The sequence below is a fragment of the Castor canadensis genome, chromosome 12 (genome assembly GCF_047511655.1).
Source record: "Castor canadensis chromosome 12, mCasCan1.hap1v2, whole genome shotgun sequence".
Taxonomy (NCBI): Eukaryota; Metazoa; Chordata; class Mammalia; order Rodentia; family Castoridae; genus Castor; species Castor canadensis.
Window position 1 is genome coordinate 31800165 of NC_133397.1, and position 24558 is coordinate 31824722.

General features: G+C 36.5%; 1 protein-coding gene across 1 annotated transcript in view; it reads right to left on the minus strand.

Moving 5' to 3' along the window:
* The window catches only part of Prkd3 (protein kinase D3), a 71694-nt gene extending 48982 nt beyond the window's left edge, over positions 1–22712 (minus strand). The window contains exons 1-2 of the mRNA XM_020167134.2: positions 22573–22712; positions 14508–15439 (exon numbers count right to left, since the gene is read on the minus strand). Of these exons, the coding sequence (XP_020022723.1) occupies positions 14508–14795 (288 nt within the window). The 5' untranslated portion in view covers positions 14796–15439; positions 22573–22712. The remainder of the gene's footprint in view (positions 1–14507; positions 15440–22572) is intronic.
* Positions 22713–24558: the final 1846 nt, after the last annotated feature.

Consider the following 24558-nt stretch of genomic DNA (forward strand, 5'->3'; position numbering starts at 1 on the left):
TAAAACATTCCGAGCACCATAGATTTTGTTATATGTACTTAATTTCACATGTTGACAACTGAAATGATTTTTAATTTGATGCCAAGTAAATCTTCACAGTAAGTCTTCTAAACATAAACAGTTGTAAATAAGAGACAAGGATGTTCTCTTTCCAGGTTTCCTCCAGAATCCTCAAGAACCTAGTACTTACTTAACAGGCACTTACTAAAAAAAATAGCTGAGTATTGAGCAACTATTTAGCTGTAATAAATTCTCCCAAAATTAATCTAAAATTAACTTAACATTCATTTTTAGAAAGCATTTAAAGAAGAATCCCAATGACTATTTCTATATAAAGATATAAAATCTAGATGATTTAGTAACAAAATTATTCAACATGGACCTGAATTTATTCTTACTTTTTGTCATTAATCTCCAATTCAGAATTTTCTGCATGACATACCAGAAGAGCTGCTTAATTATATCTTTGTGACATAAACCAGAGCAATCTTTCTCTTTTTTTGTTATTAGTTCTGATTATCTTTAATTCAAACTTTCTAGAACCATCTATTCTAGTCAGAATATGAATACCCAGCAGAATTAAAATTCTTTTTTTTCTTTTCCCAGTTTGAGCTTCCACATTAGTTATGGCTGCCTGGCACTATTTTGCCTAGACAAAAAATGCAGGAGTAAAGAGATGGATGTCACCAAGCCACTGCAGCACAGCTGTAATAGAAAGAATGGGGCACAGGAAACAACAGAACAAAAACAAAAGATACAGCTGGGGTTTTCCCTCTACTCTAGCAGAACCTGAAAATTACACCCAACCCATGTCCAAAGAGACAATGTATTCAGTCAAACAGTCAAAAATCACTCCTAAATTAGACTGCATAAGCAAGCAGTCTTCAGGTCTAGTATCATGTGAATGGTACTAAAACTAAATGTTTTAAATCAGCTAAAAGCAGACAGTCAGCATTAGATGGAATGATTTCAATTTTGCAAAACACCATTATACTTAAAATGAGTTGCCTTCTGCCAACTTCCTTTTCACTCCAATTACATCTACTACATTCATTCAACAAATTAACAGTAACAGTATCATTATAGCACTATCTTTTAAGCCTCTTGGCAATATGAAAGCTAGGAGATAGTGGAGCTAACATTCATGGAGTACAGTCATTATGCACCAGAGATTGTGCAAGTAATCCTCACTTTACTAAGATAAACACTTGATCTTATTTTTTATAGTTTGCCATATGTCAAATTCTAAAATTAAAAGGTCAGAGCAAAGCAATGTAAAAGTTTTTGCTGGCCTATATGTACTTTGGTATTTACTAAAAATTTAAGATCTCTATAGGACAAATGATATTTCCAGACTTAAAGAGATTTTCAAACCATAGGTATTAGTATTTTTGAGCACTAATTATGTTCCAGACATTATACTAAGGGCTTTACATTTAATCACCATAATTTCTTTTAGAGGTAGGTATTATGATCTTAGCATCACAAAGGAGAAAGCCAAAGATCAGAAGGTTAAGTGACTTGAGAAAAAAAAACAACAAGAAAGGGACAAAATAAAAATCTACATCCCCAGTCTGTCTCCTGATTCCCAAACTCTACTCTTAGATAATATACTCTGCTATCTCTTCCGTGGATTATTCTCTTTTAAAATGCACTAATAACAAAGCTAAATCCATGCATGAACAATCACTGTAAAATGGACCTGGCTTTTGGCCTATTCCCTCAGTACTTGTTTGCTCATTTGTAATTTGATTCTCTTATAAATGGCCTACCAGCTTCGATCTAATCAGCAAATTTCTGCAGGGCTCAATCCCAGTTCTACCTGCTGCTCCTTTGTCTGCCTTCTCAGTTCAGGTTGTCAGTCCCACTAGTTCTTTGGGTTTTATCAGTTGAAAACAAAACAAAATATCTCTAGAAAGCAGAGGTCCTATTTGTTGTTCAGTTGGCTTTATAAACTCAATGAAGAAACAGGAATCTGGAGGTGCAGCTTAGGGGTACAGGATGTGTGCTTAGCATGCAGGAGGCCCTGGGTTCAACTCCGGTACCAAAAAACAAACAAAAAGGAACAGGAATCTAACATATGTACAAGTTAAACTTTACAGTTTCTATATTCATAATAGAAATTGTGTACTATTCTTAAAACAAACAAAAATTCCCAAGCCAAATTGGGAATTCTATTTGAAAGATCTCAAGCTACAATTCATATTTAGAAAAACATTTCTTTTTGAGACAAAGTCTTACTATGTAGCTTAGGCTGGCCGTGAACTTGAGAATTTCTTGCCTCAGCCTCCTGAGTGCTGTGATTACAGGTATGCTCCACCATGCCTGGATGGGAGACAACTTTAATCTAGGACATAGTCATATTCCCTAATTTACTAAGATCCTAGAATATAATAAGCAGAGAGAATTTTTACATGTCTATGAACTTCAGAAATTGTATTTCTGTATCAGTTTAACTCAAGGGTTTTCAACCTCAGCATTTCTAATATTTGGGCCATATAAACTGTTGTGGGGGCTCCTGTGCATAGCAGCTGCATCCCTGCTCTCTACCCACTACATGCCAGTAGCATTGCTCAACCCCCTAGCTGTGACGATGAAAAATGTCTCCAGATACTGTCAAATGACCCACAAGGATCACAGTCTTCCCAGGGTTGAGAAGCACAAGTTTAATTTGATACAGTAAGATTAGAAAATGGAACTGTATTATTTGCCATAAAATTAGTACAAAGGCATAATCTACATTCCTATGGAATATAGAAGAAGTTCACTGCTGTCTTTAGGGAGCGAATAACTTTGAGAATTTCAGAATGTTCTAGAAGAACCTGGTCTTTTGCACAATCCTAGGAAGAAAGTAGAAACTAAACAGACAATCTACACTAGTGGGAACAGGCTGAATACAATATGTAAGTATGGAACTCTGATACATGAAGCAGGATAGGAAAGAATACTGGTGCTTATCCACTCATTTCTTCTTTTTTCAGCTCTGCTAACTACAAATCATTTTATCAATGCAAGTAATTACAACCACAGATTTTTGCAGTATCATGTTTTTAGTAGTAGAACAGGTAAAATGTGTTCCTTACCAAATGTGTAAGAGTAAGGCATCTCTGAGGAGAGGCATGAGCAAGACAGCCCCAATCTTAATGAATCATAAATGTTTGGAAGGGTTTCAAAGCTTCAGAAAGAGGAAGCTAAGTTTTGGCTTATGCTAACAACAACAACAAAAGAAACTCCACCCCACTCCACCCTCAGGATGTGTCATGAAATTGGATGATACTCAAAAAGTGACCACTTTTGGTCATATCCAAGTTTTAAGCAAAGCTCAACTAAAAATGATGTTTTGAGTAAAGAAATATTCTCTTTTCTTGAGAAGAAAAAAGCTCTCAGTGTGCATGTTTTGTATTATCCTTGTTAAGAGTTTAGTCTACTTTGTAAAATAAGCTTTGAATCACTGACTGTTGTCTATTTCTAGGAGATTTTACCACATTCTCCTGTACACCATGAATACCAACTTCATCTTTCCCCCAAATTGAACACGATACCTAATCTGTATTTATTTTAAAACTACTATTTTGAAAATTTTCCCACATTCTTATTTACAAATGTATTTAATTTTCTTGTAAAATATTATCTTTAATCATTTGACCCAATATTTATTAAGATTTTTCTTACCAATATATGAGCACTTTATAGTATGAAGATATTAATCTTATAAATACTACATTTCTCCAATCTAACTTTTGTTTCCATTATTTTTACATGTTTATATTTCAGTTTTGAACAATAAAATCAGTAACCTGTTCTTATTCCTAGTTTGTCCTTTTATTAATCTGAAAGTGAGTTATCCTGCTGTTGAGGAATTAGCTAATTCTACTGTATACTAATTTCCCTTAGATTAAGTTTTCATATTCAACCTTTAATCCCTCTGAAATTTATCTTGGTGTCAGGTATTAGGTGGAGGTCTACATTAATGCCCCTTTAACTGATTAAAACTGGTTTTCTTAACTCCATTTTTAGAAGGATGATCACTTTTAATCATGCCTTCTTTAACATAAACCCAAAATGCACCATGAATTTGTCTATTCATGGTTAAGTAATACATAAGCTCAATTATTGTAGTTCTTTTTTTCTCTTTCTCTCATTTTTCAGATTTTTAAATTAAACAATCTTTACTACTTTGAAATAATATTAGATAAACTGTAGAGTAACACTGCAAGGATAAAAAGAATCCCAGGAAGATCTTTAATGAAAAAAAACTAAGTAAAAATTACATACTATCAGTCTTCCTTTTCCAGGAACATGAAAAGACAAATTCTTTTCACAAAGATTTTTAAAAATATTTCAAAAGCTTTAAATTTTTATTTGCATTTGGATTTAGTCATTTCTTTTTTTGGCAGTACTGGGGCTTGAACTCAGGGCCTTGAGCTTACTAGGCAAGTGCTCTACTGCTTGAGCCACTTGGCCAGCCCAGGGCTTATCCATTTATTGAGATAATTATCACTAAGTACTTATAATAATAACTTTTTCCTAATTTACGTACTCTTGGTTAGTTTTCCAGTCCCTTCTGTGAATCTCACTTAACTATTCCTATCTTTTTTATATTACTCAACAGGCTCTTTCTGGCAATTTAACCCATGGAATTACTATATATATTATATATATATATGTATACATATATATACACATAAAATATTATATACATATAAAATATGGAGGACTATCTCAATTTCATTATATTAGGTATAACAGCCTGAGGATATAGAAATATAGAAAAGCATGCTTACTCATTTACTGCTAGATAATATATAATTAACTGTGCGATTAAATCCACTAAACTCAAAATTACAGGATTCTGAAGTCACATATGCAATCACCATTAAACTAAAGAAACGCAATATACTCTGAGAAATATAGTATTCTATAACAGTCTAATAAACATGCAGCTGAAGAAAAGATTAATTACATCATATAATGGATATACCATTAACCTTTAACTATCTGCACCAATAAAAAAGAACATTAGAGCTAAGAGAATTTTGTGAATAATTTGCCTATACAGATCAAGGAAGGAATCAATTATCTGATTTTTGAGGGGGAGACAGTATAGTCCAGGCTGGCCTTTAACCTCTAATCCTTCTGTCTCTAATATCCAAGTGCTGGGATTACAGGCATGTACCACCATGCCTGGTTGAACTGATTGTCCTCTACACTGCAGGAAATAGATTTTGACATATGTGTATTTCTCATAAGGCACAAAATCAAAAGTTAAAATAAACTGGTAATCATTTCTAGATCAACTTTGACTAATTTCAACATATACACACACACACACACAGCAGAAAAGGATCTCAAAGCACGGTAGTTTAAGCGGGGGAGTGGTTTTTAGTTTGGAAACCACTAAGATCAGATTAATGAGTAATATTATTGACAAGCTAACATTTATCGTGTGCTAGGTACTAGGCTTAGCATTTTAGAAATATTTAGGACACATACACTCAAAACATGAAAAATGAGTACTATTTTAACCAAGGCTGGACCAGGTGCAGTGGTGCACTTCTGTAATCTCAGCTACTTAGAAGCTGAAGGTAGAAGGATTGCAGTCTAAGGCTGCCCAGACAAAAGTACAAGACCTTATCTGGAAAACAACTAAAAAAGCAAGTAAGACTAGAGGGATGGATCAGGTGGTAGAGTGCTTGCCTAGCAAGAGAGGCCCTGAGTTCAACCTCTAGTACTGCACCAAGGTTGCGGGGGGGCGGTTGGAGAAGAAGAAACCAAGTTATATAACCAGTAAATGGTAGGGATGAACCTTAGTTTTTAACTACCACATCATGTTGTTTCTTATGACTTCATTCCTTTATTCATCCAAGAAATATTTACTGAGCACTTACTGTGGGCTCACAGAGCTTACAGTTTTATGATACAAAAACTCAAATAGAGAGACATTTATAATCAGCACAATGAATGGTAAAATATAATGAACTGTTAGCACCTGTAGAGAAAGACTGCTGGAGATCTAAACAGAGTCTAGAGCAGGGAAAGCAGAGGAACAGTGAAATCAAAAGCCTATTTTAGAAGATAGCACATGGCATGTCTGAAGCTTAGGAAAGGAATTGGACCACAGATATGCCTTTGGGATTCATCACTGTATTTCATAAGTAATCTTGCAATAATACCTTACACAAGCAATCACGTACTTCTGTCACCTGTTCATTGCTAGCAACCACAAATGTTTGTCTAGTTAACTGCAGGGGAGTGGGGGCAGAGATCACCATGAATTTCTTGAGCAACTAGGTCTAGCCACATAAAATTTACACCACCACTAGGAAGCAGAATCAGAAAGTTTTATTTATTTGACCATGAAAAAGAAAGCTGATGCCATATGTGCATAAATAGACTGGTTTCTGCCCTCTCACTGACTACTTAGGACATTATTATTTAGTACGTTAAAGTTATCTTGCTTAGTCATGCTACAAGCTATCAGAAAATAGTGGTAAGGCACTGTTCCAGCAGCTGACGTTTATAATCTCAAGTGAAGTACTACAGTTGATGACAGCATAAACAAAAAGTAAGGCTTTAAACAGGCTTCTATAACTTCCCAACAAACTAGCAGTTCTCCTAATTTTGGGTCATTTTACCATTTTGTACCTTTCTGTCAGAATTTATCATGATCTTATAGATCATGATAAACCTTTTCTGGAGCACATATCACTGGGAGAGGGGAATGAAAGTCTTTCATCTTGGGAGTCTCCACAGTATCTAGCACTGTGATTGAACAAAGTAAGTCTACCACAAATATTTGCTTAACTAAAGCAAAGCCATAACAGATAATGGCACCTATGTAAGGGATAACTACATCATACATACAATTCAGCTCTCTACCAACTGCCAAGTAAGAAAAACAAGTCATTATCATTTATTTCTATCTAAAGTCAATCTTATTAACCTATAATCAGATATAAACCATCACTTAATTTTCGAATTAAAGAATTATTGAAATTATTAATTTTTAATATGTGGAAAACAAGATGGCAAGTTCATACAATAAAACATCTTAAATATTTGAAAAATCTTCAGAGTATTATTTATCTAGTCCTTAAATTTACCGATTTCCACTAGCCTAAAGTTCTAAACCCTAGCTAAATAATAAGCTTTTTCCAGGTATGAGTGCTTAAGAGTGCTATTGGAAGTACGATACTAATGAATCAACTGTATTAAATAAGACAACTTTAAACAGAAACACAAGTAATATATTTCTTGGCTGTCAAAACTATTGTGAACAAAGACCTACAGGAACTTAACCTTGTTTTTTCCACTAGGAGCAATGGTTCAGTATTTGATAATACAGTGTTTGTGGTAATCTTACAGAACATGATGACTGTGAATAATGAGTACTGTATTAGAAACAAAATATATGACAATGGGCTGGAGTGCCTGCCTAGCGAACTGAGTTCAAATCCCATACCGCCAAAAAAAAGTGACAATGGTAACACAGATAACAATAGGAAGAAAACAGAAATATAATACTCTAAGGTATACACTGTATAAACTAGAACAGAGGTTCAAACATTTTTCTATAAAATGCTAGCCAGTAATATTTTAGACTTAGTGGCCATATGGTCTCTGTCACAGCTATTAAAATTCTGCTGTTGTAAAATGAAGGCAAACATAGATAATATGCAAATGAATGAACGTGTTACATTCCAATAAAACTATTTACAAAAATAGGTGGTATGCCAGATTTGGCCTATGGATGCAGACTGCTGACCCTTGAATTACAGCAAGTACTGAAAGAGATTTTTAAAGAATATATAATAAAAAACCAGCAGCAGAGATAAAATAAAATTATATAAAGTAATTCAAAAGAAGGCAGAAAAGCCCAAGAATACAAGAGACAAATGTAACACAAATAGCAAATTTTGCTATACAGATGCTTCTTGACTTCTGATGGGACACATCCCAACAAACCCATAGAAAGTTGAAAATATTGTGAGTTTAAAAAATGCATTTAATTCACCTAACCTTCTGAACACCAACAGCTTAGTAACTCCATATTGTAGTGTATGGATTTGTTACCCTATGATCCCCCTTGGTTGACTGGGAGCTGCCACCACCCACACTGCAAAAGTGTATTGGACCAGTATCACTAGCCAGGAAAAGATAAAAATTTGAATGTGTATCACTTTTGTGTCATCATGAAGTTGAAAATCCTACATCAAACCATCATAAGTAGAGGAAAGTTTATATATTTAAATGTATCTATACTGAATATTGTATTAAATGTATTGATCTCACTTAATCCCTTTGTACAGATGTGATCAGGTGCATTCAGAAGGTAGAGCTGGATAGGAAGAATAACTTCTAATGTTCTGTAGTGCAGTAGGATAACTATGATTGACAACACTTAATTATATATTTCAAAGTAGCTAGAAGAGAAGATGTTGAATGTTCCTCAAAGAAAGAAGTGCTAAGTATCTCAAGTGATGGATATACCAATTACTCTGATCTGATCATTATACACTGTATAATATTGAAATGTTATACTGTATCCAAAAATATGTATAATTACGTGTCATAAATAAAAATGTATTTTAAAAATCCCTGTGTACAAATGAAAACAGGTTATATGTAAAGCACATGAAAAGGAATCACAATGCATACACTAATATTGCCAGAGCTTAAAAAGAAAAGTTAATGAAAAAAGAAAAGTTACATTGAAAACAGGGGCACTATATTGAAGGCTTAAAAAATACCAAATATATTTACAAGTAAGAATAGTTTCCCAAAAAATGAAGCAAAAATTAATAAAACTGCAGGGAAAAATTGACAAATCTATAATTATAGGTGGTAGATTTCAATATTCCTTTCTTAGTAAATAATAGAACATATAGAAAAAATAAAGAGATGGGAGGTTTGAACACTATAAACCAAATGACCTAATTAACATATATAGAAAAATTCTACTCAGTAGAAGACACATTTGAAAATTGCATATTTTAATATTCACAATGTAATGTAGAGCAGAATCCTAAACTATAAAGCAAATGTTAATAAACTATATAGATTGAAATTATGCAAAGTATATTTTGGGGGGTAGTATTGGGGTTTGAAACAAAGTACAATCTTGAACTATAGCTGAATTAAAATAGCAATTAATATCAGGAAAATATTTTTAAAATCTCCAAATGCCTCCAAATTAACAATTATGGATCAAAGAAGAAATCACAAGAGAAGTTAGAAAATATTCTCAGAATAAAAATGAAAACAGTACATCTCAAAATTTGTGGTATAAATAGTGCTTGAAGGGGAAATAAAGCACTGACAGGTGTATCAAAAAAGGAGGATTGTTATCAGTGATCTAAGCTTCTACCTTAAGAAACTGGAAAAAAAACTAAGCAAATTAAAGGAGATAGAAAAAATAAAGAGAAAGAAATAGATAACAGACTGCAAAAGAAAAATCAACGAAACCAAAAGTTAGTTCACTGATAATAAAGTTGATAAACCTTGAGCCCAACAGATCAAGGTCAAAAGAAAAATAAGAAATAAAAAAGGAAAGGCAGTAATGACTAATAACAAAAATAAAAGTGGTTTACTAAAGATTCTACAGATTTTGAAGGATGGTTAAGAAACATAACAACTTTTATCAATGAATTTGGCAACTAAAATGAAATAAAAACCAGATACACATTACCAAACTTCACCAAAGAAATAGATAACCTGAACAGCTCTACCTCTATTAAAGATATAAACACCAAGTAAAAAAAACCTTTTCACAAAAAAATGCTTTGTCTAGATGGTTTTACTGATGAATCCTATAAAGCATTTCAGAAAGAAATAATATCAATTTTATAAAAATTTATTTAGAAAACAGTAAGGGAGGGAATAGTTTTCAACTTCGTGAAGCCAATGGTTCTCTGAGGAGCCTAGGGTTGTAGCTCAGCATGGCATGTGTTGAGCATGTGAAAGGCCCTGAGGTTCAATCCCCCCACCATAAACCTCACCAAAAAACCACATTCCCCATCACCAAAATCAATGATAACAACAAAATAAAACTATAAGCAATATCCTTCATGAACATAGACTGAAAAATCTTAAGAAACTTGAATTACTTGAATTAAGGTATAAAAAGGATAATAAATGATAATCAAGTGGATTTGTTCCAGGAATGTAAGCTTGGTTTAACATTGAAAACTCAGCAATAAAATTCATCATATTAAAAGAGAAAAATAGTTAGATGCAGAAAAAGCACTAAACAAAATATACAACTATTCATGATAAAAAGTCTCAACCAACTACAACAGACAGAAGCTTCCTCAACCTGATGAAGGTCACCTAAAAAATGTGTATTATACTTAATGTAAAAGCCTCAATGTTTCTCATTTTAAGACTGGAAACAAGGTACAGATACACATTCTCACTACTTCTATTCAATATTATTCTGGAAATTCTCAACTCCAAAATTATGAAATACTAATTGGAAAGCAAGACATAAAACTTGTCTTAATTCACCAAAGACAAAATCATCTATAAATAATTTAGAATATGTAGAAAATTCTAAAGAATCTTCAAAAAGTTACCAAAGTAAGTTTAGCAGATGGCAAGACATATCAATGTATGAAAATCTTTATTTATTGATTGATTGACTGATTGGTACTGGGGCTTGAACTCAGGGCCTATACCTTGAGCCACTCCACCAGTCCCTTCTTTGTGAAGGGCTTTTTTGAGATAGGGTCTCACGAACTATTTGGGCTAGCTTCAAACCACAATCCTTCTGATCTCTGCTCCTAGGTAGCTAGGATTACAGGCATGAGCCACCGGCACCTGGCTTATTTCTAAATACTAGAAATGAAACAGTATAAATTGAAAATTATAAAAACATTTATAATACCATCAAAAACATAAAATACTTGAATTCAAGACAATGTAGAATTGGTATAAAGATAAAAACATATATGTTGATGAGGCATTTAACGTTATGAAAAGGTACTAAAGTAATTCAATGTACAAAGAATAATATTTTTAACACGTGGTCCTAGAAAAACTTGATGTCCACAGATAAAGAATGAACTTTGAAGCTGGATGCAGGGACTCAAGTCAAAATTCTAGCTCCTTGGGAGGCAAAGATTGGGATGATTGTGGTTCAAGACCAGTCTAAGCAGAAAGTTTTTGAGACTTCAACTCAACCAATAAAAGCTGGGTGTGGTGGCATGTGCTTGTAATCCAAGGCTATGCAGAAAGCATAAATAGGAGGATCACAATGCAGGCCAGCCTGGGTATAAAGTGAGAAACATCACCAAAGCAAAAAGAGCTGAGGTGTGGCTCAAGTTGTAGAGCACCTGTTTTGCAAGGACAAGGCCCTGGGATCATAATATATACCTCATAGGAACATGTATGCATAACAAAGGAAACAACAGAGTAAAGAGACAACCTATTAACTAGAAGAAAATATTTGCAAGATACATAGCTGATAGCAGATTAATATCTGAAATATATAAGGAACTCAACTCTACAGAAAGAAAACAACAGAATTCAGAAATGGGCAAGAAACCTAAACTTAAGACATTTCTCAAAAGAAGACATACTGCTGGCTCACACCTTCATCTAGCTACTCAGGAGGTGGAGAGGAGGATTGTAGATTAAGTCCAGCACAGGCAAAAAGTTCACAAGACCCCCATCTTAATCAACAGCTGAGTGTGCTGGTGTGCATCTGTTATTCCAGCTACTGCAGAAAGCACAAATGAGGATTGTGGTTCAAGTTCATCCAGGGGGAAAAAAGTGAGACCCTATCTCAAAAATAACCACAGCAAAAAGGCCTGAAGTATGGTTCAAGTGGTAGAGCACCTACTTACCACGAGCCCCTGAGTTCAAATCCTAGTAGTACCAAAAAAAAAGATACAAATGGCTAAACAAAGCATGGAAAAATGCTCAATATCACTAATTACTCCAATATCAAATTAAAACCACAATGAGGTATTACCACACACCTGTTAGAATGGCTATTATCAAAGATGAAAAATTAACAAGTAATGCAAGGTATTAAGAAAGAGGAACCTGTTTCTTGTACACTGTGGGTGGGAATGTAAATTAGTACAACCATTAGTTCATCCAGGGGGATGGACCTCCAGTATGGAGGTTCCTTAAAAATCTAAAAATAAAAATTACCATATGATCCAGCAATGCAACTGCTAGGTATTTACCTACAAGATTTGAAATCAGGGGGCTGGAGGTGTATGTAGCTCAGTGGTAGGGCTCACGTTTATTAGCATGTACAAGGCCCTGCGCTCAATTCCCAGAACCAAAAACAGAATCAAAGAAACCAGTATGTCAAAGAGATGTCTGCATTCCCTTGTTCACCAAAACACTATTCACAATAACCAAGTTATGGAATCAATCTAAGTGCCTATTGATGAATGAATGGTTAAAGAACATATGGTCTATACATAATGGAGTAATTTTTACTCTTAAAAAAGAAAGAAGTTCTGCCATTTACAACAACATGGATGGAACTGGAGAGTATTATGCTAAGTGAAATAAGGCAAACAGGCAGACGAATGCTACATGTTCTCGTTTACATGTCATATCTAAAAACTGAATTCATAGAGGCAAAGAGAAGGTAGATGGTTACCAGAGGCTACAGGTTGGAGGGAATGAGGGAAGTAATAGTCAAATGGTACAAACCTCAGTGAGATAGGAGGAATCCTAAGTTGGTTTTTTTTTTCCCCTTTGGAGATCTATTGCAATATAGTATATGTGTATGAATATAGATAATAACTGAGTAATGTATACTTCAAAATTGGTAAGAATAAATTTCAAATGATTTTATCATAAAATGCTAAATATCTGAGGTGATGGATGTTATCAGTTTGGTTTAATCATTCCAAATTATATTAAAAATTACAGCAGACCTGGGGTTGTGGCTTAAGCGGTAGAGTACCTATCCACCAAGAGGGAGGCCCTGAGTTCAAACTCTAGTTCCATCAAAAAAAAAAGAGTCACAACTACAATTTGTACCCCAGAAATATATACCACTATAACTTGTAAAGATATAATAAAAAAAAAAATGAACTTGTATCAAGGACATATAAAGAACTCTTGCACTCAGTGAGACAAACGATCTATTTGGACTCCACCAAAGAAAACAAATGAATAGCAAGTAAGTCCACAAAAATATGATACTATTATTAGTTGTCATAGAAATGTAAATTAAAATTAGAAGGTATTACTACACCAACCAGATCAGTTAAATTAAAAAGACTGACAATTCCAAGTGTTGGCAGGGATTTAGAACTGGCAGATTTGGAAAGTGCACAGCTACTCTGGAAAACAATTTGGCAATACCTCATAAATATATACCTGTCATACGACCCAGTCATTACATTCCTCAATACCCAAGAAAAATGAAAACACGTATATATAACAGAAATTTTTATGAGGTAAACAACAACTCTGCTCATAACAGTAAAATTAGAAACAATTCTAATGTATATCAACTAACGAACAGATGAACAAATAGTGGTATATTCAAATAATGCAAGTTCAGCAATAAAAACGAATAACAGGAACACAGTATCAATGAATTTCAAAAGATACTGTGCTGTGTGAAAGAAAATAAAAGACCACATACTGTATCTCATTTATAAGATGAAATCTAGAAAAGGTGAAATTATAGTGAAAGAATGCAGAGCAAGGGTTTGTCAGGGCCAAGAGTGAGGGGAAGAGACTGCCTGCAAAAGTGCAAGAGAACATACAGGGTGAGAGAAATGTTTAACTTGAATGAGTGGTGTTTATACAACTATGCACAATTATTAAAACTCTTCAAACTTATCAACTTAAAATGTATGGATTTTATCATAGGTAAATTATACCGCAAATCTGTTTTTAAAACATAAGCATTTTGAGAAAGTAGCTTTTAAGGAGAAAAAAAATCCCTAACTATATACACTATATACATTTCTGTATAATGTCTCAAAGGTACCAGAAAATAAAGCATATAAAAATCTAATTCAATAAAATAATCCATAAATCTATTGACCATCCACTTTAGGTCATTGTGGTATTTTTAAAATGTTTAAATATTATTTTTAAATATGTATACATGTCTATGTATGGATACACCTACTGTACAATATGATAGCATAGTTTGCACTATTCCATATTTCGTTATGTTATCATATCTTGGTGATCTTTCAGCCCACAAAAATGTCCTGACCTTTTTCTCTGAAAGACAATGAGGTTTCTTATTCCCCTACTTTACAGATTCTCCTACTTTTAAGAGGCAAATAGCTGTATTTTTTTAAAGCTGGGATAAGTGTTATTTTAAATCTAAAATATAGGTTCTCACTTGAAAAGTCAGACTTTCAGCTCATAGTCTATCAGAACACTTCCAAATATGCTCATTATCAGGACATAAACTATGAGTGGATCCTACAGAAGCATGTAGAATTTATACAGACACATTAGAAACAATACTAATTAGAAAAAACTACTGACATAAGTAACTTGCACAGTACCTTTTGATAAACAATGGAGCACACAAGATCCTTGACAGCAGATAAAGACAGTTCCTGGGCTTCGATGGTAACATTCTCTCTTGTGAGACCAATCTGCAGTAGAAATGAAACTGTATGCACTGAGCCTCTGGAGTTGGTGAGTGACTGTGTACTGAAGCTTCCATTAGAGAGTCGGGTGGAGAGTCCGGTCTTAGGACTTGAACACGGAGAAGGAGCAGGAAGCACAGCAGAAATAGTCGCAGGTAACACAGACTTCTGGGCTGATGGAGGGGAATTATTTGCAGACATCTGCCTTTCTTTAGTCTTAAAAAAGTTGTCAATTCTTTTTAAATAGTTATGAAGAGGTTTTCAAAATAACTGCAGTAAAAAAAAGACCACACTTCTGAATTTAGATGAAAGCTGCTTTATTTCCTCTACCAAGCCTCTCATAACGATGACTGCAAATTCTACCACAGGGAGTTGAATGCACAAAATATCCTACTTCTCTTCATCAGTCCCATCAAGAGTCTTATCTTTAAGACCACAACCCAGTAGATTTGTAAACAATTTCACATCACTGAGTTATCTTCATGAGAACACAGCAAATATTGCTTATTTACATCTTCTCTTATTTAAGTCTGTTCTTGTCTCCTGCTTTTTATTTCAGAAAATAAATACTGAATAAAAGTTGTTTTCTGTCAAGACGAAGTCGTCCTGATATAAGAAAGTATTTGGATTAATCTATTCAACACTTATCCTTTGGTTCAATGACTTGGTGGGACATCTTCTCAAACAGCCACACCTTAAATCATCCTTTCAAATGTCCTCATTTTCATTTTGCTGGGTGAACTGTTCCATGATGAATTAAAAAGCTTTTAAAAATAGTACAAGCATATTTCATTTGATGAATGGGTCCAAAGAGAAAAGTTGATGCTTTCTGAAATGCTGTCAGCCTAGAAGGAATTTTTTAAAAGGTTTTTAATATTTTATATTCATTTGGCATTAATTTTAAAATGTAAGAATTCTGTAATTTTTTTAAGTGATAATTTTTGGTAGTATGTTTGTAAGTCAGGAATATATCCTAAATAGGTAGCCATTTTCTGTCTAGTTTTCAGAATCATTTTTTACTATAGGTATAATTTCAGAGAGGGCCCTCTGCTTGAAAAACATTCCTGGCCTGAAACTTGAAGAAAAAAAAAATTTTTTTAATTTATTGGCCAGGCACTGGTGGCTCACATCTCTAATCCTGCTACTTGAGAGGCTGAGATCAGGAGCCTCTCAAGTTCAAGGCCAGCCTGGGCAAACAGTTCACGAGACCCCATCTCCAAAATAACCAGAGAAAAATGGACTAGAGGTGTGGCTGAATCAGTAGAGACTGCTTTACCCTAGTTCAAACTTCCAGACCTACCCCCCTCAAAAAATTATTTTGTATTTTCTTTCTTTTTTCTTTTATTTTCAAGACAAGGTCTCAATATATTGCCCAGGCTAGTCTTCTGGGCTCAAGTGATCCTCCTGCCTCAGCCTCCCAGGCAGCTGGAACTACAGGAACCCATGTACCGCATCCAGCTGTAATTTTTTTTTATTGTTTTATTATTCATATGTGCATACAACACTTGGGTCATTTCTCCCCCCTGCCCCCGCCCCCTCCCTCTCCCCAGACCCAACACCTGGCAGAAACTATTTTGCCCTTATCTCTAATTTTGTTGAAGAGAGCCAGCTGTAATTTATTGTATTTTAAACTTATGAATAGAGAAAAATAGAAGAGACAAAAAAGAAAAAACTGACATGGTCACAGACATAAAACTCATTCAGCTCAGCCATAAGAAAGATGTGTAATTTCTTAATATAGGTTATATTAGGGTCTAATTCCATCCAAATATGACTCCCGAGTTGCTCTGATGACAAATTCCTTTTGGAAGGCTAAGGAAGCATGAGGGGATATACTGGACAGTTATATGGCCAACAAAGGGTGAATATTGCATACTTATGATAGCAGCACAGGAGAAAATGGTCTCATTATAAGGGACTTCTAACAGTAGGAAAGTGAACCTTAGGTATAGTTAATTATGTTCCATAGATTTTAGAAAAACACAGTTAAAAAAAACAAAAAAAGCCCTCAAAAGGTATGACCCTACACAGCTAAGTACAGTGGCTCACAAGATATGGCTCCTTCTAAATTCCATCTATGTACCCATGAACAATTTCAATGATGAGACAGTGAAGTATCCAGTGTGGTCACAGAGCAGTTAATGGGGATAAATTAGGATGAATATGACAGAAGAGCAAAAATACACAGATAAAGTAATAAAATACAAATGAGAAAGCTCAGGAAAAAACAGGCAAAAAAACTGCTGAAAGATAAAAAAACATTTATAGCTATATTCAAGTAAATGACTATCATTCCTTCTTATACAGCACTTCACAAGCCTGTGAACGTTTCACATGTGTCTTACAACACCTCTTTGAAAGCTGACAGGGGTATATTATCAATTTTGCAGATGAGAAAACTAAAACACAAGGTAATAAAGCAATTCGCCTAGTTATCAAAGGCTACAAAGAGGCAGAGTGGAAATTAAAACCCGTTTCATGCTTTCTTACCTAGTGCTGTCTCCACAATAACATACTGTTTCTCAAAGAGAATAAGGAACTGAGAATCACTGCTCAGAGAGGATGTTGTTAAGGCTGAGAGATAACACAGAGAATTGCTCAACTTCTATCTTGCTTATCTTCTCCCAACCTTTTAAACTAAAGCTGAGGAAAAGCACCGAGAACTGAAACCTGAGCTTCATGAATAAGAAAGACTAAACCTTTATTTACTTATTTTTGAGACATGGTCTTACTATGTAGCACAGGCTAACCTCAAACTCAACAATCCCATTGCCTCAGCCTCCTGAGTGTTGGGATTCTAAAACAGCTTCATGTGAGTTTCAAGTCTCTGGGCCCAGATGCAGTCCATTCCATACAGCTAAAGCTGTGACTATGTATCATCACAAAGATGACTTACAATTTTGGAGAAGGCTCACAATGAGTGAACATGACCTGAAATGGGTAGAGCTGCCTCAAGTACTGGGGGCTGGAGAAACAGTAAGTAAATTTCAGAAGATATAAACTTCTAAATCCTTAGCCAAATCTGAGAATATATCATGAACCAAATAGTTTGTGGGTAACTAGAGAATACAATGGTCACTAGATGTCAGACCAAATTCAAACAGAGTAAGTTAACGCCAAGTCTACATTTACACTTGGAAAAGATGACCTAGGAGACTTCTTAGATGGAGGAAACAATAGTTTACATTCATGGAGCTCTTACACCTGCCAGACACTGTTCTAAGCACTTTATTATGTATTACCTCATTTAATCCTCATAATAATCCATTTTATAATTGAGAAAACAGAAATTCAGAGGCTAAGATACTTGCTCAAGATCACGAAATAAGCAAAGCCAGGGGAAGAAAGCATATGCTGACAAAAATAGTATTCAAGATGGTTCTCCATGCAATGTTTGTAAATACATTGCACAAGTGCGAGACAGATGCCAGTTAAGTCACGTAAATTTGCTGCTGTATGTATTAAGTGACTCTGTCCTTAACCCTGTATTGTTTTTCATTATATATGAGGTAATAAAAGATGATGATATTCATATAAAAACTTTAGGTTGAACAAACCCCAGAGGAATAAACTAAAACTAAAGTGAGACTTAACAAGGATGAATGCAAAACTTTGCATTTAGTTTCAGAAAGCTAAATGTGCAACATAAAAATGGGGAAACGCTGAGTTGGAAGCTGCTCATGAGAGTAGGTTATGAACACAAGGCTTAATATGAGCTAATATAATGGATGACTAAAAGAACTAATGCAAACCTAAATCCCCTAGACACTGAGAACCCACTGTTACCAATCTGTGCATTCAGTGGTTAGTCAGCCTACACCACTATTATTTTTACTTCTATGAGCCACATTTTTAGATGTATAGATTTTTAAGATGTGAGGCAGGGAAAAGCATGCATCCAGATACAAGCAAAAACAGCATCATGTGATTTAATAAAACCAAATACACAGAATAGTTTTCAAATATTTGAAGAGGTGTAAGAGAAGGATTGGTTTTATTCAATGCAAGATTAGTAAGCAAAACAAAATCACAGGTTGTAAGGACTGAGTTCCTTTATGTAAAGCAGCGATAACAGTACCTGACTTACAGTGTTCAAATTGTTCAATAAGCTTAGCAATTTTCATAGTAATCAGATGTCTTTCCGCTAAATTTCCATTTCATTATGCCAATTAATATTTACCAAGTTAGAGTAATCGTTTAATACTTTGCTAATTTACCAAAACAAATGGTAATTATAATAAACTATACACAATTCTGTATAAATGTGACTTTTTAAAAGTTTCAGCATGAATACAAATATAAGAAGCTGTTACAGTCATCCCATCTGTTTCTTTTCTCCTTATTTTATTTGAGGACCTTGATTTGCTCTAAGATGCAACAAAATGTAGGGCACAAAACATTAAGACTAAGTATGAAAAGAAATGTAGTAATTCTACATGGCAAAATATTGAGACTACGTATCAAAAGATCTAGCAATTCTACATTAACCTTGACTGTTGCTTAATTTTTTGTCTTTATGCTTCACCTAGAAAGCTGAAATAGTATATCTTATTAATTTATAAACTATATTAATTAGATATGTTGTTTCTAACAGCTATGAGATCTCTAAACATGATAGTACTGTCTAGTTGGTAAGAATTTCTGTTATATTTATTTGAAACACCTCAAATATTCTTTTGGGAAAGTATGTGTTAATATCCCATTCAAATGAACTTACATAATCTGTTCCTTTTGTTGAGTGGAATCATAAGACAAGGTATTAAAGGCGTTTTGATCCCAGTCTGACCAATTATTACAGACCAGGTAAAACAATGGGCCTAGAGGTTAGGGCACTTGGTCAAAAAGTACAGTTACTTCATGGTATTATCACAAACTGACCTACCTTCTTTGCCTACCCTCACTACCCTGCCTTCAACACAGTATTTCCTACTTCAACAAAGTCTCTAATTAAGAAAAGCTCTAATACCAGTATTTTTATTCAATGAGTACTCACTGAGTAGGTATTATTTGCCAGACTGCCATGGCAGACAGTGAAGTTACACAGCAGTGACTAAAACAGACATGGCCACTGCTCTCTCTGGAATTCACAGACATTAAACAAACATTTGCATAAGTAGCTGGGTAATTACAAACTATGAGAAGTGATATGACAGAGTATACGAAGAGAACTTAATTTCGGCTCGGGTCTCAAGGGAGGTCCCTTTAAAGAAATCATATTTTAGCTGAGACCTTTGGGTAAGTAGTAGTCAGAGAAGCAGTGAAAGAGAGACAAGAGGATTCCAGGAAAACAAAACATATCTGGTTATTACGTATTTCAAAAGGAAGCTCATTATTTAGTGCAGCCAGCATTCTTTTTATGCTCAGTAAAGGCTAAAGTGAAGAGGAAAAAATCCTTTTCCTATTCAGAATAGTATTTACTATGACCTCCACCAGTAAAAGAGTTGTCCAGGTTCAACTTAGTTTTATGTGCTAAGAATTCTCATGAAATGGAGGGCTGTGTGTCCTGTCCCCCTCCCCAACCCTGTCATGATGGTATATACATGTATTCTTTTAATATGTAAAAATGCGTGTCAAAAAGGCCCTTTTCAATGCAATACTGGCCAGTGTGCTGAAGTGAACGTCCATCCTGATACTGCTTTTTTAGTGTGTAAAAATTCAAGTACCTCTGTTGATTTCTAAAAATACATCCACTTCTGTATTTTCAAAAACATAATCATTACTTTGAATAATATAATACTCTCTCTCCCAGGGGCTCAGCATTCGACTATATTGTTTCTTCTAAAATTCTGCTCATCTGGACCACTGGCATTTGAACCTCTTCCGCTGTCAGGCAGAACACTGAGAAGGCACATCATGTGTGCGTGTGTACTCTGCTCATGGACTGAAAAGTACATCTGGTAATATGATTACAGAGCAACAGTCTGGCTATGCAATGTGAAGAAGCTATGTGGACCGTGATATATATCTTCATCTTTGTACCAGTAGTATCTAAGAAATCTGATTGGCTAATAGCCAGTGAACAATTTCTCACATACCGCCCCTATAAACTAACCACACAAGTAGAGAAAAGTTCTTTTTCCTACATTGAAATTAAAACTAAAATATCTCCTAAGTAACTTGCCTTAACTTTTTAAGACGACTGCTCCAAAGAGGCACTACATATAACAAGTTCAATTTGAATTATGTAATAAAAGATACTCAAACTAGGATCAGCTCAGATTATTAAACTGAATTAAAACTCATACTAGCAAATAATTGCCCCATATATTAAATTCTGTTCAAGTAGTTGCTTTTAAAAATGAGCACTTAAACACCACTGTGGTTAATATTTTTTTTAACAATTTAGAACGTTTTTCAAAAATGAGAACAAAATATCTCTTTTGTGAAAAGTGCATTTAAATGACCATCTATTCATTTTTTTCCTGTATGAGATGTTTTCAATTCATAATTTAAAAAAATTTGTATATCTGAAGGTTTATTTATTAAGTTCTTTTGTGTGTGGCAGTGTTTAAATTAAAAACAATCCACAAACAGAACGAAATGTCCACTTTAAAAAGGTCATCTGATGAAACCGAAAGCTTGTAAAATGTGCGTAACTAAAACACTGCTATATGGGATGCTTAAAAACAAAGTTTTAAAATATGTACCAGTGGACATTCTTGAATCTCAATAATCCTGAAATGTGTTATTAGACAGGAATACTCCAAGCTCAATCACTCAGGTCCACCACATTTACAGCATTATCTTCTGGAGCAAAACCTCTCATGAAGTGACAACGTTTTAAGTGCTACTTCTACTAAAACCTTGCAACTTCTACTTTTGGCCGAATTGCCATCTTTGATCTCACCCAGGTTCTAAGTGGGGAGGGAGAATGGGCTCGAATTAGAGAAAAACTGAGTAACACTGACCTAGCCCTCAGTATGGGAACTTCATGCAGCAAATGCATTCTCTGCCCTCACACTGCATTAAAAGTTAAAGCTTGACTGAAGCACAATTAAAATCGCTGAAAACATAACCGCAACATCAGGCCCAAAGTAAAAGCATCTTGAGAGCAGTATTGTCTAGGGTGCAAATGAAGGCATTTAAAAAGTTTTTTTCGTCTCGTTTGAGACTACAGCTCACAGAGGCCGCCTCCAACAAAGTAGTAGCTGAGGGTGTAACTTATCCTTCCTAATCAAAGATGACACCGATCATCTTACTTCCTGCGGGGCTGGGTGTGGTTGAAGAGACAGTTACATTCATGCCATCAATCTGTGCATGGAAAAGTCTGCAGGTCGCCTGTCGCCCGATTGATACTTGTGCTTGCAGACGGCAGGCAGGCCCGGGCTGCTTGCGGTTATGATGACTTGAAATAAAATATCCAAGAAGCAATCGAGTAACGCAGTGTGGGGTGATTTTTACTGCTTCGCACTCGCGGGTGTTTCATCTTAAGGAAAACCTCCCGGGGGCGAGAACAGCTCTGAGCAACGCTGCAACTTGCAACCTGAAGGCGGGCAGTCAGGAAACTGGGGTCGGGGCTCACATCCTCCGAACATCGCCGCTCTCCCCTCCACACCCGCCCAACGCACGGGGATGGAAAGAAACAAGTCTCCTCCAGACCCCGGCACTTGGCAGCGCTGCCGTCAGGACCCTGGAACACACGGTCCCCGAGGGGCCGGTGGTCACCAGCAGAGCGCCAGTCCAAGTTGGCCTGGGCGCCTGCCGACGCAAGAACTTGGCCGTACCGGCGCCCCCCGCTCCCCCGGGCCGGGTCCCCGTGCACCGCCCCAACTTCCCGCCCAGCCCGCGGCCGCCGCCCAGCCCCGCGCGTGTCCGAGTCCCGCGGCCGCCGCCGTCGTCGTCGCCGCCGCCGCCGCGTGCGGACGGTGGGGGAGGGGCCGCGCCGCCACAGCCCGACGGGCCGGGAGAACAAAGCGGCGGCAGCTGCAGCGCGAACTTTTTCGGTGTCTGCTCCGCGCTCCCTGAGGCGACTACTTACAAAGGCGGGCTCGTTCGGTCGCGAGAAACTCCGCGCCCGCTAACGTCTGGGTCCCCGAGCAGGCGCCAGCGAGGTTTCATGCGCCTCGCAGGATCCCGCCCGCTCGCCCGTCCTCCCGCCCGCCGCCTGCGCCCCTTCCTCCCTCCCTCCCTCCCGTCCCGTCCTCAGGCCGGAGGGCGGGGGGCGGGGGCGCGCGGCCGGCGCGGGGCTTGCCGGGAGCTGTAGTTCCCCCGCCGCGCGGGGCCGTGGAGACTCTGGGTGTGCGCGGGCTCGTTCCGTACCCTGTGAGGTCCCGGCGTCGGGGTGCGCGGGCGGGCGAGGATGCGGCTGTGTGTGTGTCCAGTGACGCACTGGACTTGAACCCTGCTAGAACCGCGGACCCGCCTTTTTCTCTGAGGAAGGCGATGGCGGCAAGAAGTGACAACTTGCACTGGGGACTTGAAGGTGTCCTGGGCTGAGAGCAGTTTCTGCTCCGGGGTGCCGCCTCGCTGCCCCTCGCGTGATCCTCCCTCCCAGACAGACCCATCCGAGAGCCCGTCACCTCGGACGCAGGGAACCAGCCAAAGCGGCTGTTTTCACTGTTCTGTGTCTCCTCCTTGTCCATCTTGACACTCGAGTGTGTTCCCTACCCCGAAGTGAAGTGCAGTCTAGAACCACCCAACCTATAGGCTTCCCACGCGTGGGAATGAGGGTGGCGATGCGGGCGAGTGGGGCAGGAGTGGAAGTCACATAAGGATCTAGAAGGAAATTACAGGTTTATGTGCGTTCTGTTATAGATGTCGTATGTGACAGGAACGCTTGAGGGGCTGAGCCATTGTCACAGAAACGACAAAGTTCTCCCATGTCAGCATGTTATCTCAAAGAATACATAAGTAAAATAAGTTGAAGCAACCAGAGGGGCTACAGCCAACAGTCAGTCATCTGGTACAGAAGTCAAGAGGATAGCTTTTGAAATAGAACATAATCCTAAGTGGGCCCCTGCTTTTGACAATTTATCACTCTTAATAGATATTCCTAGATTTGAAGTTAAGAAATAAGATTATTGATTGGCTGATTGATTTTGGCATTGGGGGGTGTTGAACCCGTATGCATGCTAAGCAAATACTCTACTACTAGAAAAGGAAATTACAAAGTAAGTTATATTAAAGATGGGACAAGTAAAATTGTGCATAAACTACTCCAAAGCTATTTCTTTTTAAAAAAGACATTTCTAACATATTCTCAGGAATTGGAAGCTGCTGACAGCCAGAAGCATTCAGACTTAAAGTCTTATTCCGCCATTCTTTTACAATTGAAAGTATATTCACTCAAGTGTACTTTCTTTTTAAAGAATTCCCTTGCCTAACTTTGTCTTTTCTTCCCTTCCAGTTCCCAACAGATGTTTTTAGTCCAGCCCCAAATATCCTCTCTCTCTCTTCAAGATTCCCAAGACCTCATTGGAGCAGTTTGCAGCCAGTTTCAACTCACTATTGACTTCCATTTTCTGTTGTAGTCCTTAAAGAGACATAGTTACTCTTCCAGAAGTAATTTTTCTAAATGAATTAAACTGCTATTTTTCAGAGACTTAATATTTATGTATGTGTGAGAATAGAAAGATTATACATTTATACATATATAAATGTAAATTCATTACATTCCCATTGTTCAGCTTCTCTTTTTAAAAATAGTCTTCCCTACTTCAGTTGAATTTTTCAGCCTGTGTAAGCCTCTTTGTACATGAACTACAGTTTCCTCAAGACTTCCATTCTTGTTCTAAGAGTATTACAGAGCTAAAGAGACAGGGTTTAAAGAGAAAATGCAATCTGAATGACTAAGATGGGAAGGTCATTTCTTCTCAGTAGTACTTTATGAAAATGGGCACTTACAATCTCTCCCTTCTGTGTCTTCAGGTGCAAATCTTCCTGCCCCGAATTTAATGCCCATCCTTGTACTTAATGACATGCACAGAATTGTTCACACGCTACAGTATGATATCAAGTAAAGAGG